Below are 16,654 nucleotides of genomic sequence, written 5' to 3' on the forward strand. Positions count from 1 at the left end.
TAAAGCTGGGTGTTAGATACACGTGGATTCATTATATTGTTCTCTCCACTTTTTTTAAAAGATTTTATTTATTTGAGAGAAAGAGAGCACAGGTGGGGGTTAGGAAAGAGCAGAGGGAGAGGGAGAAGCAGACTCCTTGCTGAGCGGGTGGGATCCCAGGAGCCCAAGATCATGACCTGAGCTGAAGACAGATGCTCAATCGACTGAGCCACCCAGGCACCCTGTTCTCTCCATTTTTGTATGGATTTGAGTTTTTTCAAAGTAAAACAAAAACAAAAACAACTTAAGCTAGAGAATTGAATAGTTTGGAGTGACAATTTAAAATAATCACATACAAAACATATAGAGAGGGTCAACTCCAAAGTTGATGAAGAAATTATTTAAACATGGAATTTGGAGAACCTGGGTGGCTCAGTGTTTGTGCACCTGTCTTTGGCTCGGGTTGTGATCCTGAGGTCCTGGGATCAAGTCCTGCATCAGGCTCCCCACAGGAAGCCTATGTCTCTGCCTCTCTGTGTGTGTCTCTCATGAATAAATTTTAAAAACCTCTAAAAAAAAATCTTAAAAAAATAAATAAACATGGAATTTATCAACTATTAAAAGAATGTCAAAGCTTAGTCTAAAAACAATCAAGATGTGAAAACTATGGCCGAAGCTGGAGATGGCAAAGTCACCAAGTCTGCCCAGAAAGCTCAGAAGGCTAAATGAGTATCATCCCCAAACCTGGCACCCCAGTCTTAATCAGTGGTGGAAGAATGGTCTCAGAACTGTTTGCGTCAATTGGCCATTTAAGTTTAATAGTAAAAGACTGGTTAATGATAACAATGCATCATAAAACCTTCAGAAGGAAAGAAGAATGTTTTGTGGACTATTTGTGGGGGTTTGTGTGTGTGTGTGTGTGTGTGTGTGTGTGTGTGTGTGGCAGTTTTAAATTATTAGTTTTTAAAATCAGTACTTTTTAATGGAAACAACTTGACCAACAATATGTCACAGAATTTTGAGACCCATTAAAACAAAAGTTTAATGAAAAAAAAAAAAGAAGAAGAAAGAAAACTATGGCCGAGAGGTATTTAAATATTAAATATCATAAGACACAGCACAAGTCCTTGGCAAAGACCAGTTTGGGACACAGAACTTGCCTGTCTGAAAAGTAGGATCAAGGCCATCTCCCTGCAGCCATCACCTGTGTCAGGCCATTGTTAAAAGCAATAGGGGATCCAGGGCCAGCCCCCCAGTCCCAGCAAGATCTTCTGGGTAACATTCCAAAGCATGCATCCTGCCTCCTCCTCAAGACACAAGCTTGACACTACCTCAGGGACACAGTGGGAAGGTGAGAGGCCCCTTACTGAGCAGATAACCATCATCACAGATGGGAAGGCCAAGATCTAGGAGAAGAGAGCACCTGCCCAGAATCACCACATCTCAGAAGTACTGCCAAAACAGGTACTCTGGCTCTCTTGACTTCTTTCCCAATCTTGTACAAATAGGTAAAGAGTTAGAAAACCAGGTTCAAATTCCACCTCTGTATCATACTTATTGTGCAAACCTCGTCAAATGACAACATCTCTCTGGGCTTGTTTCCTCTTCTGCAAAATGAAGAGAGGTATCCTACTTTCCACGGTTGTTATGCAGTGGAGGTTGCGGTAACCTATAAACATCCCATCCCACTCACAGAGACCTGGTTCCGCTCTGGGTCTCACCCCAAGCAGTGCTCAATGTACTATAGGTAGTCCAAAATATTTATTCAGGGAATTAAGGTTAGAGGCATATGAATACTAATGCTAAGCATAAGACAAGCCAATTTTTTTTAAGATTTTATTTATTCATGAGAGATACAGAGAGAGAGAGAGAGAGAGAGAGAGAGAGAAGCAGAGACACAGGCAGAGGGAGAAGCAGGCTCCATGCAAGGAGCCTGACATGGGACTTGATCCTGGGACTCCAGGATCACGCCCTGGGCCAAAGGCAGACACTCAACTGCTGAGCCACCCAGGTGTCCCAAGACAAGCCAAATTTTAGCACAGGAACATAAGAGAAAAGTCATTCACCCTTTCATAGAAAAACCACCTATGGGAAGACTTTTAAGCTCCTTGGATATTAACAATTTGAGTTCCTCAAGGGCACAGGATGAGGAACCCTCTTCATCCAAGAAAGGCTGCAGAAAGACCAAGGTCACTTTGGAAATCGAGCTGGGTACACAGCTTTTTGGTACAAGTAGTCCCAAAGGAATCCCCAGCTTTGAGATTGGAGGCCTGAGTCTCATGTCGAGGTATACCAGTGTGTACAAATAGAGTGGACACAAATACATACCCACTCCTACCTTTTAAAACAATGCTGAAACTTTAAAGTCCTTCACTGCTAACCTTTGTTTATTCATTCATCCACCAAATAGTTGTTGAACACCTACCCTGAGCCAGGCCCTGGTTTGGGAACAGGACTGTATTGGTGACCAAGAGCCACACAGTCTTTGCTTTCATTGGTGATTTCCACAAAAGCCAATAGGGAAAGAAAAAAATATGCATCACTGTAGTGGGTGTACCAAGAATGTGGTGTCTTGGGACACCTGGGTGACTCAGCAGTTGGCCGTTTGCCTTTGGCTCAGGGCATGATCCTGGAGTCCCAGGATCAAGTCCCACGTTGGGCTCCCTGTATGGAGCCTGCTTCTCCTCTCTCTGCTTGAGTCTCTGCCTCTCTTTCTGTGTCTCTCATGAATGAATAAATAAAAGCTTAAAAAAAAAAAAAAAAAAAAGAGTGTGGTATCTTTTTCTAACACCAATGTGTGTTTTTTCCACACCAACTAGCAATTCTCCAATACCAACTGGGTGTTCAACAGTTCAGTTCAATTCTTTTTTTTTTTTTTTTTTTTTAAGATCTTATTTATTTACTTGAGAGAGAGAACAAGAGCAGTAGGGAGGGGCAGAGGGAGAAGGAGAAGCAGACTCCCCACTGCGCTGGAAGCCAGATGCTAGGCAAGATTCCAGGACTCCAAGATCATGACCTGAGCTGAAGGCAGACTGAGCCACCCAGGGGCCCCCAACTCAGTTCAATTCTGACACCAAATCTTGGGACTAGTGGAGATCTCACAGGTTTAAGGATCAGTCCCACAAGGCTGCCCCCACTTCAAACAACAACTGCAGATCCCAGGGGCCACCTGTACTTCCAAACTACTGGCCATAAATTCAAGGGTGTCCATAACTCCCCACCCCAGGTTCAATAATTTGTTAGAATGACTCACAGAACTCAGGAAAACACTTTACTTACAACTTTGGTTGATTATAAATGATACAACTTGGGAACAGCCAATTAGAAGGAATGCAGAGGACAAGATCTTGGGGGGGAAGGGATGGATGCAGCAGGGAGCTTCCCATGCCTCCTTCCCTGTAACTTCAAGTTCGCCAACTCTCCCCAAAGCACGTTATTTAGGGATTTTTAACAAGGTTTTACTACATAGGTATAAGAGGTTAAATCATTGGCCACTGGTGAGGAGCTGGAGGGTATGCCGGGGACAACTAAGAATGCAACTGCTCTAGTAAAGGCTTGGTCTTTCCAGCAACCAGGCCCCATCCTAAAGCTATCTAGGGGCCTCTGGCCATAAATAAAAAGGATAGAGTCTTATCACTCAGGAGATGGCAAGGGTTTTTAGGGGTTCTGTGCCAGGGACTGAGGACAGAGACCAAATATATACATTTTTTTATTATACCACAAGGGGCAAAAACTTGGACCTAAGGAAGCAGGTCCTGGGACTTCTACTCCAGACTGCAATGACTTCCCAAAACAGTGTGGTGAGATGAAAAGATGAAAAAGGAGCTGGAAAAATAATAAATAAATAAATAAATAAATAAATAAATAAATAAATAAACAAACAAACAAATAATAAAAGAAAAAGAAAGAAAAAGAAAAAGAAAAAGAAAGGAGCTGGACCAGTAGAGCCAGAGAGGCCTGGGAACAGCAGGAGCAGGAAGAGAGGGCAAGAAAGTTTTAAGTTCAACAAAGTTATAAACTCATTAGATGTGATCCTGCATATCCCTTCTAGGTTTTCCTTCTGCTTCCTCCTGTGATTATTGTCTCCCCAGCAGCCCCCCAACCCCAGCCTGGATGCTTCCCGAGGTCAGAGGACTGGTACAGGTGTTTCTTTTGTTTTTGCTTCCTCCTGTCCCACACTGCTTAGATCATGGTGGGGACTTCAAACTATGTATTGATAATAAAGCAAATCAATGCTTCCTGTAAAACCTAAACCCTCACACACCTGCCCATAAATACCTCACCTACAGGCTGCCAGAGAATGGAAATTCCACCATTAAACGTCACTCCTGGGAATTAAGAAGCTCTGTCATGTGGAACCATGAAAACAGTAATAATCCCAAATTACAAATACTCAGTGCTTCAGAGTCCACCAAGAGCTCTTCTTCATAGCCTGTGAATGATAAGAGACCAGGGAAGGGAAGCTCAGAGGTGAAGTAATTCAGTCACATCTGAGGATTTGAGGCTAAGTCTCCGGACGCGGACGCCGGGGGGTGCTGTGGCGTTCCCTTGCGCAGAGGGATGCAGGGTATTCAGGGTACGCATGTTCCGGGAACAGGCTCTGGAACGCAGGCCCAGATGGGCAGAGAGAGGAAGGGCAGGATAAGGCTCAGCAGCTGACACCAGAGCAGTCCCCCCTCCCCCACCACCCTTCCGGGCAGCCCGGGCCCTGGCAAAGGGCACTCACAGCCATCTGAGGGAGGCATGGGGGCAGGACAGAAAAGCCCTGAGCTCAGCCAGGGGCACCGGAGAGCTGAAAGCCTGCCAAGCACAGCTTTCAGTTTTCCAGGTTGCGCCCCATTCTAGGGGAGGAGAAAGTGGGCTGGGCTACCCATAAGAAACCTAGGCCTGCAGCTAGAGAGGCCAGGCCTGCAGGCCAGACACAGGACACAGGTGAGCAGGTGAGCTGGGCCCAGGGACAGGGGTGGGGGTGGGAGGCCCCTGAGGACTGGACCTCCTGAGTAATGACCCTCCTTGAGCTCCTAATGACTCTGAGCACTGCTTGCTTTCATTTCATTTCAACCCCTATCCATTAGGCCCTGCCAGTGGGGCCAGGCCCTGTGCTAAGTGTTAGCGTAACTTGACATAGGCCTCTGCCCTCTTGGAGTTTACGCAGTAGTAGGGGATACAGCAATAAACAAGAACATGAGTGAGTAAATGATTTTGTACATTGGAGAGAAAGCAGAGCAGAGTGAGGGGAATTGGGAATGCTGGGGGAAGGGGCTTGCGATTTTTCTTTTTTAAGATTTCATTTATTTATTCATGAGAGACACACAGAGAGGTAGAGACCTAGGCAGAGGGAGAAGCAGGTTCCCTGCAGGGAGCCTGATGCGGAACTCGATCCCAGGACCCTGGAATCAAGACCTGAACAGATGCTCAACCACTGAGCCACCCAAGTCCTCAATCCCAAGTGAGATTTTATTTTTTTTTTTTAAGATTTTCTTTATTTATTCTTGAGAGAGACACAGAGAGAGAGAGAGAGAGAGAGGCAGAGACACAGGCAGAGGGAGAAGCAGGCTCCACGCAGGGAACCCGACGTGGGACTCGATCCTGGGTTTCCAGGATTACACCCTGGGCCGAAGGCAGGCGCCAAACCGCTGAGCCACCCAGGCTGCCTCAGGTGAGATTTTAAAGAGGGCAGTGAGGTGGGCCTCACTGAGAAGGTGATATTAAGCAAAGACTTGAAGGAGGTAATGAGGGAGCCGAGAGGACACCCGGGGAAAGAGTATTTCAGAAGAAGAATGTTTGAGGCAGGGACTACAACCTGGCAAATGTGGGGGTTGGGGGAGGCCTGGGGTGTCCAGGCACAGCAAGGGGGCAGCAGCAGTCAGGGTGTAGAACAGGAAGATGGGAAGCCAGCTAGGCAGCCTTGCAGGGGTCCAGGGGGCAGATGAGAGGGGCTCCTTGAACGTGCCAGGCCCCTTGTCAGCAGCCCCATGGCCCTGCCACCCCCTCAGGAGGTATCGGTTTGGAAGCCTGCATGCACATCTCACTTGCCGCTTGTGGCTACATGACCTTACAGTCTCCTTCCTTCCCTCCTGACCTCTCTTAAAAGGGTAACAGTAACAGGAGTGCACTTGTAGGGTTGTGGTGGCTGCCGGTGGGAAAGACTGACCACCTGCCTCCTGACAGCTGGGGGCACTCCGTGTTTCCAGTGGGCTGTTGGTGTCAGGAAGGCTTCTTAGAGGAGGGGTCCCCGAAAGGCTGGGTCTCAGTAGGAACACAGGGGTGGGGTTAGAGGGGGAGCAGCAGAGGTGAAGGGTAAGAGGAGAAGGAGGGGAGGGTGGCACCCTGGGGGCAGGGCGAGAGGGGGGTTGTTGATAGGCTGATCCAGGGCAAAGGGCAGGTGGGTGGGGCCGAATGGTTGATGGGCTGGAAGCGTGGAGTCTCTCCCACAAATAGTGGGCAAGGAGCAAATTCCAAGCAGAGGAGGAAAACAATGTGACTGCAGTTTAAGAGCTCAACCTGGCAGCCTGGAGAACAGACAAGCGAGTCTGAGGCCAGGTGAGAAATGGCGGTGGCCAGGGGACACCCTGGGATGGAACAAATGGATTTGAGATACTCAAGAAGTAGAATGGACCATACATGGTGGTTGCTTTGCTGTGGGGGAGCAGGGGCTTCTGAGAGCCTGAGGGTTCCCTGAAGGACAGGGGTCCTCCCTGGCTATGGGGGACACACAGGGGTCCCAGGGTAAACACACCCCTCCCCTCCAGCTCCGACGTACCCCCCAAGGCTCACAGAAATGGGTGGAACGAGCCCAGGACTTAGGGGATCAGGTGAATGGGACAACAGGTCCCTTCGTTGAGGCCCCCTGGCAGGGCTGTAGTGGGGACAGAGCATGTGCTTTGTGGTCAGATCCCGTCCAACTCCTGGCCACCGCCAGCTGTGTGGCTACAGGCCACATGTGCTCAACCCCACCAAATATTTTTTTCATGTGTGACTTTTAACTGACTTTCTGTGGGAACTCCCCCAGGCAACCCTTATTTTTTTTTTTTTTTTTTTCAGGCAACCCTTATAATACTCGCTACAGCGGACGGAGCACGAGCCCGGTGATTGGATCCCGTCCAAAGCTCAACAAACAGGTACTGTATGTACTACCATTTACCGAGCAATTACTGCACGCATTGCCAGCCAAGTGCCCACAGAGAAGGGGGTTAGGGGTGCAGTGGCCCTCAAATATCCAAGGGGAGTTGCTTTCCTACACCAATCAGCCCCTGGCTGATGCTCAGCTCTGGGCACTCCCTCCTGCACAAAGGCTCTTAGCACCACCCAAGGCTCAGAGCAGCTAGGCCAGAAGTATCTCTCCTCAGGCACCAAGGAGATCCAGGCTAGGATGGGCAGCCCAGTGCACCGAGTGTCCCTGGGGGATACCTGGAGCACGCAAGTGCACCCTGACATAGAGAGTGAGAGGTACATACAGTCCTTCAACGTGGAACGGCTCATCAACATCCTTGATGGAGGTGCCCAGAACACTGCGCTCCGGAGGAAAGTTGGTAAGAGGAAGCTGGGGAGTGAATCATCTGCTTTGTGCCCATATGCTTCTCTTGGAAGAAGAGTCTTTCAAATAACAAATTTTGCTTTCAAAATTCCACTGTTAGAAATTCATTCCTTTGGACTGTTAGACATCTTTAACCAGTCCATATTCCCTGGGCCCATCTGAAGGATAGAAGAGTCCCAGGCAGCAGAAGACCTGGACTCTGGTCCTTATTCTCCCACTGCATAGCTCTGTAACCTTGGACAAGTCACCTTCCCATCTCGGGTGCTCAGTCATTACATCTGTAAAGTGACAATAACGTCTGACTCCCTTTCCACATCCACAAGGCAAGAGGGCGGGAAGATCTGAAGGTGCCAGGAACCTCACTCAGGTCTCTAAGTCCTCTGTTCTCTGTCTCTGAAGAAAGTATCATCCACAGTGACCCAGAGTTTAGCCTGAAGGATAATTATTTCATGACCCAGAATGAACGTTATGAAGCCGCCGTTAAGAGGAAATTCCACCTGCAGACAATAGCAAAGCGCCAGGGCTGGTCGGAAGGCAGTCCTGAATTATATTACAGTTACAGGTACTCACTTCCAGGCCAGCCCCCCAGAGGGGAGTTCACCTGGGATCACCTGGAAAGCCCGAACCCCATGAGAGGGATTTTCCCCAATTTTAAGGGCAGTGGTCATTGGGAAGCCAGTATGACGGATGCCCCTTCCCTCCTGCACCCCGCCAGGCTGGCAGTACCGGGGTCCCTGTCTCGGTGGGCTACTCAACCACCGGGTCTCTCCCCCACAGAACCCTTTCTGGAGACCTGGCCTTCAGTATACACATGGTGTTCCTGAAATCCCTCAAGAGCCTGGGCTCAGAGGAGCAGATTGCCAAATGGGCCCCACTCTGCAACGATTTCCAGATCATCGCAACATATGCCCAGACAGAACTGGGCCACGGTGAGCCAGGGCTTCTGCCTGCAGAGTTCAGGTGGTGCACAGTTCCGGAGCGTCAGAGACTGTGTATTTCAATGCAAATGTTCCAGCAGGTGGCAGTGAAGGGTCTCGAAGGCGGGGGTTCCTTTTTCTAATTGATACAAACACCGCCCGTATGAGCCAGCTATGAGCCAGCGTGTGGGGCAAGTTGTCCCTTCTGGAAATGACAGCAGGCATCCCTTGTCACGGGCTGGCCATGTGGGCACAGCCCACGGGTGAAATCCTGGAAATGCCTGTGAGTATAGCTGCGAGCTCCGACTCCAGACTGGGCTGGTACCTGGCAGTTCCCGGCCCACCAGGACGCTGCTCCCCAGGTGAGATCCCTGTCCTGACCCCCTGTCTAACTAACTCCTCTCCTTGATTCCCAGGGACATATCTTCAGGGCCTGGAGACTGAAGCCACCTATGATGCAGCCACCCAGGAGTTTGTGGTGCACAGCCCCACGATGACGGCCACCAAATGGTGGCCTGGGGACCGTGAGTATCCATCCGTTCTCCTAGCCCCACCCGGTCCCCAAGGAGAACAAAGTTGGACAGCAGAGTAGCACTGGCTCCGAGGTCCAACGGATCTCAGATTGATTCCCCGTTCTAGGCTGGTGACCTTGAGTGAATCACTCTGTCAACAGGGGGGATGTGAAAAATTTCATCAGTGAGTGGCTCAGAGCCCCAACTTTGAAGTCGCTGAGGAAGCTGACCCAACCTTCCCCCGCACAGACATGCGCGTGCACACACACACCACATACACACAGTCCAGTCCCAGGCACTCTCACCTCCCGAGTTAATGATTCAACTTGCCAATGGGTCACGCAGTGCCCAGATCACACACAGCCCTTGCTCCGGACATCCAGGAAGGCTCCGCCCAAGCTGGCCACAGGCGCCACAATGCCCCTGTAGCCACCAGGTGGCGACCACACCAGGCTTCCCCCAGGCTCAGTGATATTTGCCTGATTTTGGGGGGGTGGGGGGCATCCTGCTGAGCTCCTCTTCCTGGGGTTGTGACAACACACCTCTGAGGGCACGTCTGTGGTGCTTCAGGACCCATTTGATGAATGCTTCCATGGGGGAGAAAGTCCAATGAATGCGAGGAGCACAACTAAGCAGCAAGAGAAAGAGAGAGAAGTCAGAGAAATAATGGAGGGGCAAGAGAGCAGTGAGAGAGGAGAGGGAGGGAATGGATGAAAAAAGAAACCAGCCTTTCCAATCGGGCCGCTTGAAATGCCAGCTCCGTCCCCTCCGGGCTGGTGACCTTGAGTGCCTCACTTGCCTCTCTGAACCTCCGTTTCCTGATCTGGAAAATGGGGCTCATCATACCCGCCCTGCAAGAACTGGGAAGCATCAGCACAGGGACCGTCGCCACCTGGGTTTAGATAAATGGTAATTATCTGTATTTGTTATTATTAGGTGGATGGTAGAGTGATTCATTTATGTTTTTGAGAACGGGGGGGGAAAAAAAAAGACTTGCTCATTTCACAGTGCCTTTTGCACAACACTGCTTGTTTGGCTCTTTGGGAGCAGTTCGCCCTCCCTGGGATCAGTGACTCTTTGAGGCCCCTGGGATGGGAGGCAGCAGTGCACACCTTTTCCCATCATCAGGGGCCAGTTTCCTCACCATGGATCTCCAGCAGCCTCCTTGAGCCTCCCTACCTCATGCCTGTGTATCTTGGGGCATTTGCTCCACACATCTGACATTTAGACAGAACCCCCTGCACCTCCAGCCACCAAATGGCTGTCCATAAAGCCCTCCGCCCCAGTGCATTCTAGAGCCAGACACTCATATTAAAGCTCTCAGGGCTGTTGCAGTCATTTCCAAGGATGAGTCAAGGCCGTGTGAATCAAGGGGTATGCTGAAAAAGCATCACTTTGTTGCCCTGGATGCTACCTCTTTCCTCTGCCTGGCTCCACCAAGCCAACCCAGCCCTCAAGCCCACAGTGCTCCCTCTGGCTTGCCCTCTCTGCCCTGTGCAAGCTCCCCCTGGAAAATAAGCCCGTACCTTTCAGGCTCGCATGCATCCTCCTCTGGCTTGCACCACTTGAGGCAAATCAAATAAACTCCATCCTGGCTTCACAGGGTGCCGTGCCCTTCCCCGTGCCACCACACTGGTCCTCCTAACCCATTACAGACTGGACCCACATCCAGGTTCCTGATGGGGAGAGTTAGCCTGTCTGCTCCATACACCAGGGCCTCCTACACCAGAGATCATGCTGAGCCTCTCATCTCTCTGCCTTCAGTGGGACGGTCCGCCACCCATGCCTTGGTCCAGGCCCAGCTGATCTGCTCAGGAGCCCGACAGGGCATGCACGCCTTTATTGTGCCCATCCGGAGCCTCCAGGACCACACCCCACTGCCAGGTAAGCCCATGTGGCTCCCAGGCCCACTGCCAGGAAGAGACACTACCAGGCCTCCCTATCCTGAGGCCGCTGAGGTGATAGGAGAAGCAGGGACATGTCGCCCTTGGGTAGGGAGGAGTCCAGTTGGACAGACCTGTGCTAACTGGCTGGGTGAACTTGAGCAACATTCAACCTCAGCTCAGTCAATTGCAAAACAGGTGTGATTAACCCCACGTGACTGGCTGCTGTGAGGCTCAGGGGAGCCGGGACATGTGTGAATGGTATAGAAAGTACTTGGTGGACAGATGTTTCCATCTCCATCTCCTTCTAGGAGTCACTGTTGGAGACATCGGGCCCAAGATGGGCTTTCACCACATAGACCATGGCTTCCTGCGACTGGACCATGTGCGGATCCCTAGAGAGAACATGCTGAGTCGCTTTGCACAGGTAGGAGTCCTGGGGCGGCTGCAAGCCTCCACTGCCTGGAGAGGGGACAGTGGCCCTGTGCAGACTGCAGCTGGCTCTGGGTCCTCCTTTGTAGAGCAGAGTTTGGGGCACCCCACCCCAACCGCAGAGAGGCTCTGGTATCCCACAGATCTGGGTAAAGCCCCGGTTTAGGAGCTGTGTGATCTTGGGCAAGTCACTTGACCGCTCTGAGCCTCAGAGTTCTCCCGAGTAAATGCTCAGAGCTTCACGGGGTAGTAGAGCTGTCATGGAGTAGGTGACAAAGCAACGTGAGAAAGAAGGAAGGGCTGAGAGTGACATGCATTTTTACCTACAGTGAGGCTTAGACAACCAATCACTGAGCAGACACTAGTCGAGTGCTGGAGGAAGTTCTGGAGGTCCCCATCATGCCAGGCATTGCCTTTACCTGTGGATTTGGGGGAGGTCTTAGGTGTCCCAGGAGAGGAGCTGCGAAGCAAGGCACTGCCTTTACCTGTGGATTTGGGGGAGGTCTTAGGTGTCCCAGGAGAGGAGCTGCGAAGCAAGGCACTTGAGGCAGTGACTATTTAGCACAAAGCACAGGTGTGTTTCACAAGCAGCGTCTCTGGCTGGCGGTCCGCTCTCTGCTCCAGGTGAGCGATCTGAGGACTGTGCCTGTAGCGTATGGGAGTCCACACTGTGGGTGTAGGACAGGCTTGGGTGCCTTGGCTCAGACCCAGCCTGTGTTTGGTCCACCAGGTCTTGCCAGACGGCACCTACCTCAAGGTCGGATCATTGCAGATCAACTACTTATCGATGGTGGTGATGCGAGTGGACCTGCTTTTGGGTGAGATCATACCCATGCTGCAGAAGGCCTGTGTCATCGCCATCCGCTACTCGGTCATCCGCCACCAGTCCAGCCTCCGGCCCAGGCAAGGGACACCCACAGGCTGACCACAGACAGGGCTACCTTTCCATCCCATGGTGCCTGCCCCCCGATCCACCCCTCTGCCAGAGTTCACATTACCCTCATGACATATGCACAATTTTTGCCCAGACCCCGTCCGTCTGGCCTTGTCTGCAGGGTCTCTATCCAGCTCCCTCTAACCCCAGCTGATCGGCTGCCCAGCCTGTGTTGGTAGGGGTCTGTCCCTATTGGGTTTCTGTGTGATCATATGTCTTTGACCTTGTAGCATCAGATATGACTCAGTCTGTCCAAGTCTCACTAGGCTCTGGACGGCTGTGACTGGCTTGTGTCTGGGTTGTCATCTGGTTGACAGGCTGTGGGTGACTTAGTAGCTTCTGAGCTTGTTCTGTCAGAGTGTGAGTAATCGTGTCTGAGAGAGCCCAGCTGTCACATCAGATGGTATATGACTGAAGCTGGTCCTATCTGGCTGTGCTGTCACCATCCACCTGTGGTATGTCCAAGTCTGGATCTGTTTCGTTGTATGTGACTGTGCCCAGCTAATGCTCCCTCTGTCCTGCGGGACTGACAAGCTGACTGTACACTCTGTGGTAATTGTTTAAATATTTATTTAACCCAAGTTTAAGACCCAATGTGGGACTTGAACTCATAACCCTGAGACCAAGTTCTGCATGTTCCTCCAATTGAACCAGCCAGGTGCTCCTGGACTCTGTTTTTAAATATGTGTTATGTGTCCCCATGCATGTGCATGCCTGTGTAAAGACACACACGGCTGCCAGTTAAATTTTAATTTTAGGTAAACAGCAAATAATTTTTTAGAATATGTCCCAAATGGGGACTCTGGATGTGGCAGCGTGGGGCTGAGCAAATGGTGATATACTGGCAGCATGGAAAGAGAGGGTACAGTCATAGTTGACTGAACTTGTATTGTTGAGGGATGGGCTTCAGCCTGGAAGTTCTTTTTTTTTTTTTTTTTTTTTTAAGATTTTATTTATATATTCATGAGAGACCAGAGAGAGAGGCAGAGATATAGAGGAAAAAGCAGGCTCCCCACAGGGAGCCTGATGTGGGACTTGATCTCAGGACCTCATGATCACCAACTGAGCCAAAGGCAGACACTCAACCACTGAGACACCCAAGTGCCCTCAACCTGGCAGTTCTTATCCCAACTCTGCTAAGTGACCCTGGGCAAGTCCTTTGCCTGCTCTGGGCCTCATTTTCCTCACCTGTAATGTGAAGAGTGAGAGAACTTCTGGTCTAAGAATCTGGTGATGTTTCATGCCATGGGCTCAAGGATCCAGGATCCAGGATCAAGGATCCATTCTAATGCAGAATGGACTAGGGTCAGATGTCAGACAGACCTGGGTGATACACGGCTGGGCCACTTGCCTAAGCCGTGACCTTAGGTGAGTCACGCCCACCTCCTTGTCCCTCAGCGTCCTCACCTACAACATAGGTGTGAGAGGAGCACTCTTTCAGGACAGCGTGGAGAGTGAAATGCAACAAAGCGTACCAGGCCTGTAGCCCAGGGCCCTTTCTTCTGGCAAGCCCAGGGCACCTGTGACTGGCCTGGGCTTTGCATTCCCAGACTGAGGGAGTCTTCTCTGGAGGACAAGAGTGCGAGGAAAAAGGTGCTGCCACTGAAGTCCCATCCAGAGTCTAGTTTTCTGACTTAAAGTGTCCTCAGGATGGTTCTAATAGTCCGTGTCTGAGGCACCTGGGTAGTTAAGCATCCAACTCTCAGTCTTGGCTCGGGTCATGATCTCAGGGTCGTGGGACTGAGCCCCATGTCTGGCTCCACACTCAGTGGGTCTGCTTGAGAGTCTCTCTCTCTCTCTCTCTCTCTCTCTCCCTCTGCCCTCCCCACTCTCCCTAATAAATAAATAAATAAATAATGTTTTTTAAGTGTCCAAATGAGGGGCTGCTGACCTAAGAATCCTCCAACAGCCATACGAGACTTCTCACATTCATGCTTTTTTCTTTTTAAGATTTTATTTATTTATTTGAGCGAGAGCAGGAGGAGGGAAAGGGGCAGAGGGAGAGGAAGGAGCAGACTCCTCACTGAGCAGGGAGCCTGACATGGGGCTCGATCCCAGGACACTGAGATCACCACTCAAGCTGAAGGTAGACATTTAACCGAATGAGCCACCCAGGTGCCCCATTCATGCTTTGTTTTAATCCACAAATAGTTACTCTGGTCTCCTTCATGCTGGACACAGTCTTAGGCACTGCAGACACAGCAACAGACAAGGCAGATGCAGTCCCGGCCTTGCGATTTCCCCCAAATTTACATCTCAGAGTTACTGAGATTAGAATCGATGTACCTCCCAGCATATACTATGTGCATCTGGACAGTAAAGGTCACATTTCAAATCATCCCGGGTACAAACCACAACCCCTCACTTGAAATCCTTGGGACCATATGTGTTGGAATTCAGTACTTTCCAGGTTTGGGCAGGTTAATAATGGTACCTACGCTATAATTTTCTAAACTTCCCCCATAAGGAACAGCACCCGTAAGCAAACGTGTCAATATTTCTACAGAGAAATGTGTGGGTATTCATGTTAGATGGAATTGTAAAAGTATTACTAACCTCATGTCAGCTCGGGTCAGGTTTTTCAGTGAGTTGTAAAAAGCCATCAGTTTTTAAGTCTTTTACGGCACTGAGGATACGGGAAGGTGGAGGTGGCATGTAGCCGTCTTCTAAACCTTCTGCTTTTCTTCCCCTCAGCGGCCCAGAGGTAAAAATCCTGGACTATCAGACACAACAGCACAAACTCCTTCCTCAGTTGGCCACAGTCTACGCGTTCCACTTCCTGGCAAGCAACCTCTTGAAATTCTTCCACAGTTCCTACAGTGCCATTCTGAACAGAGACTTCAGCCACCTGCCTGAGGTAACCGCTGTCTGCTGGGAGGCAGAGGCTGGGACAATGGCTGAGATTGTTCTGCCCATGGGGAAGTAGCCTCAGCCCTGTTTCCATGGGCTCCTTATACTCCCTCCCCCCAGCCTCCCAATATCCCAGGGCACCCACAGGGAACTGCAACCCGACCCCGTCCACCCACATCTGGCCTCCAGAAAGCCCCCAAAATGTTAGAGGGAATAATCACACATAATACACAGAACATGGGAGCACAATCCCAGGTGTGTATTTGAAACCTAAAAAGCCCTAAAAAATTGTAGTTGCTGAGAACACGATTGGTCACACAGTATGACCTGAATTGATATGATTTATCCCGCTGGATGTGTATCCATTTTACAGCAGAAATACTAATGAGTTTGATCACTAAAGTTGCCCCAGACTCTTCTGGGTGTTATATATAATCTACCATAAATGCCCTGCTTTAGCTTTCTAAAATTCAAAAACTATTGATTCCAAGACACATCCGACCCCAAGGGTCTCAGATGAAAGACTATAGACTTAGGTACACACTAAGATTAATCCATCAGACCCTATGCTTTATAAGCCTTGCTTCATTAACCCTTCCCATTTTACAGATTAGGAAAGTGAAGCACACAGAGATTAGAGAACATGACCTTCTTCCCAAGGACTTTTTTTTTTTTTAATTTTTATTTATTTATGATAGTTACAGAGAGAAAGAGAGGCAGAGACACAGGCAGAGGGAGAAGCAGGCTCCATGCACCGGGAGCCCGATGTGGGATTTGATCCTGGGTCTCCAGGATCGTGCCCTGGGCCAAAGGCAGGCGCCAAACCACTGCGCCACCCAGGGATCCCTTCCCAAGGACTTTAAAAGTCTGAAAGATAGATTAGGGCTTTCAAGAACCAAGAACTCAAATCGGGTCTGCTGGCAGCCTCTCCTACAACCCGGGCCAGTGGATTGATGATGGACAGGCCGGCCCTCCAAAAACTCCACTTGCCAGCAAAACCCTAAATGATGGTGAGCCCAACCCAGGAAGCACCTGGAGACACTGGCCTGGACAGTTCTTTGTTTTCACTGCCCTTACAGCTAGCTACATTGCCTCATCGTATGACCTTGGGCAAGTCACATCACATCTCTGAGTCTCAGCCTTCTCATTCATAAAGGCTCAAGCTGAGAAAATAATTCTTCCCTCAACAGGGTTGTGCTCAATGAGCAAGAAGTGTGGTTGTTACTGGAAGGACCTCTTACTCGCCCTGCCCCCTGTTCTTGCAGCTTCACGCACTGAGCGCAGGAATCAAGGCCATGGTGTCAGACCTGTGCCTCCAGGGGACTGAGTTGTGCCGTCGAGCCTGCGGTGGCCATGGCTACTCGAAGCTGAGCGGCCTGCCCTCCCTGGTCAGCAGAGTGACAGCCTCCTGCACCTACGAGGGTGAGAACACTGTGCTCTACCTCCAGACGGCCAGGTAAGGCCCCTGCATGGGTTGAAGCGACGCCCGATGCCCACGGCAGGAGCAGGCCCTGGGCAGCACCCTGTAGACATGGCCCAACACACATGGTGTGTCTCTAGGCCACCCAGAGCCTCTCGCAGGCCGAACAAGAGTGTGGCTCTCCCTTGCT

The 16,654-nt window shown here is 50.4% G+C and overlaps 1 protein-coding gene across 6 annotated transcripts in view; it reads left to right on the top strand.

Annotated features, from left to right (window-relative positions):
- The first annotated feature begins 4,594 nt into the window (after positions 1 to 4,594).
- The window catches only part of ACOX2 (acyl-CoA oxidase 2), a 32,955-nt gene continuing 20,895 nt past the window's right edge, over positions 4,595 to 16,654 (top strand). The window contains exons 1-12 of one of the 6 annotated variants that reach the window (XM_038566002.1): positions 5,620 to 5,638; positions 6,421 to 6,522; positions 7,024 to 7,100; positions 7,329 to 7,511; positions 7,916 to 8,078; positions 8,294 to 8,445; positions 8,850 to 8,957; positions 10,710 to 10,829; positions 11,140 to 11,255; positions 11,991 to 12,163; positions 14,889 to 15,051; positions 16,310 to 16,500. In XM_038566002.1, the coding sequence (XP_038421930.1) occupies positions 7,352 to 7,511; positions 7,916 to 8,078; positions 8,294 to 8,445; positions 8,850 to 8,957; positions 10,710 to 10,829; positions 11,140 to 11,255; positions 11,991 to 12,163; positions 14,889 to 15,051; positions 16,310 to 16,500 (1,346 nt within the window). In that variant the 5' untranslated portion in view covers positions 5,620 to 5,638; positions 6,421 to 6,522; positions 7,024 to 7,100; positions 7,329 to 7,351. Of the gene's footprint in view, positions 4,920 to 5,524; positions 5,639 to 6,420; positions 6,523 to 7,023; positions 7,101 to 7,328; positions 7,512 to 7,915; positions 8,079 to 8,293; positions 8,446 to 8,849; positions 8,958 to 10,709; positions 10,830 to 11,139; positions 11,256 to 11,990; positions 12,164 to 14,888; positions 15,052 to 16,309; positions 16,501 to 16,654 lie in introns of those variants that run through there. The other 5 variants (XM_038566003.1, XM_038566005.1, XM_038566004.1 and 2 more) reach the window with 5 other exon arrangements.

The sequence above is a fragment of the Canis lupus genome, chromosome 20 (assembly GCF_011100685.1).
Source record: "Canis lupus familiaris isolate Mischka breed German Shepherd chromosome 20, alternate assembly UU_Cfam_GSD_1.0, whole genome shotgun sequence".
In the NCBI taxonomy this organism is placed as follows: domain Eukaryota; kingdom Metazoa; phylum Chordata; class Mammalia; order Carnivora; family Canidae; genus Canis; species Canis lupus.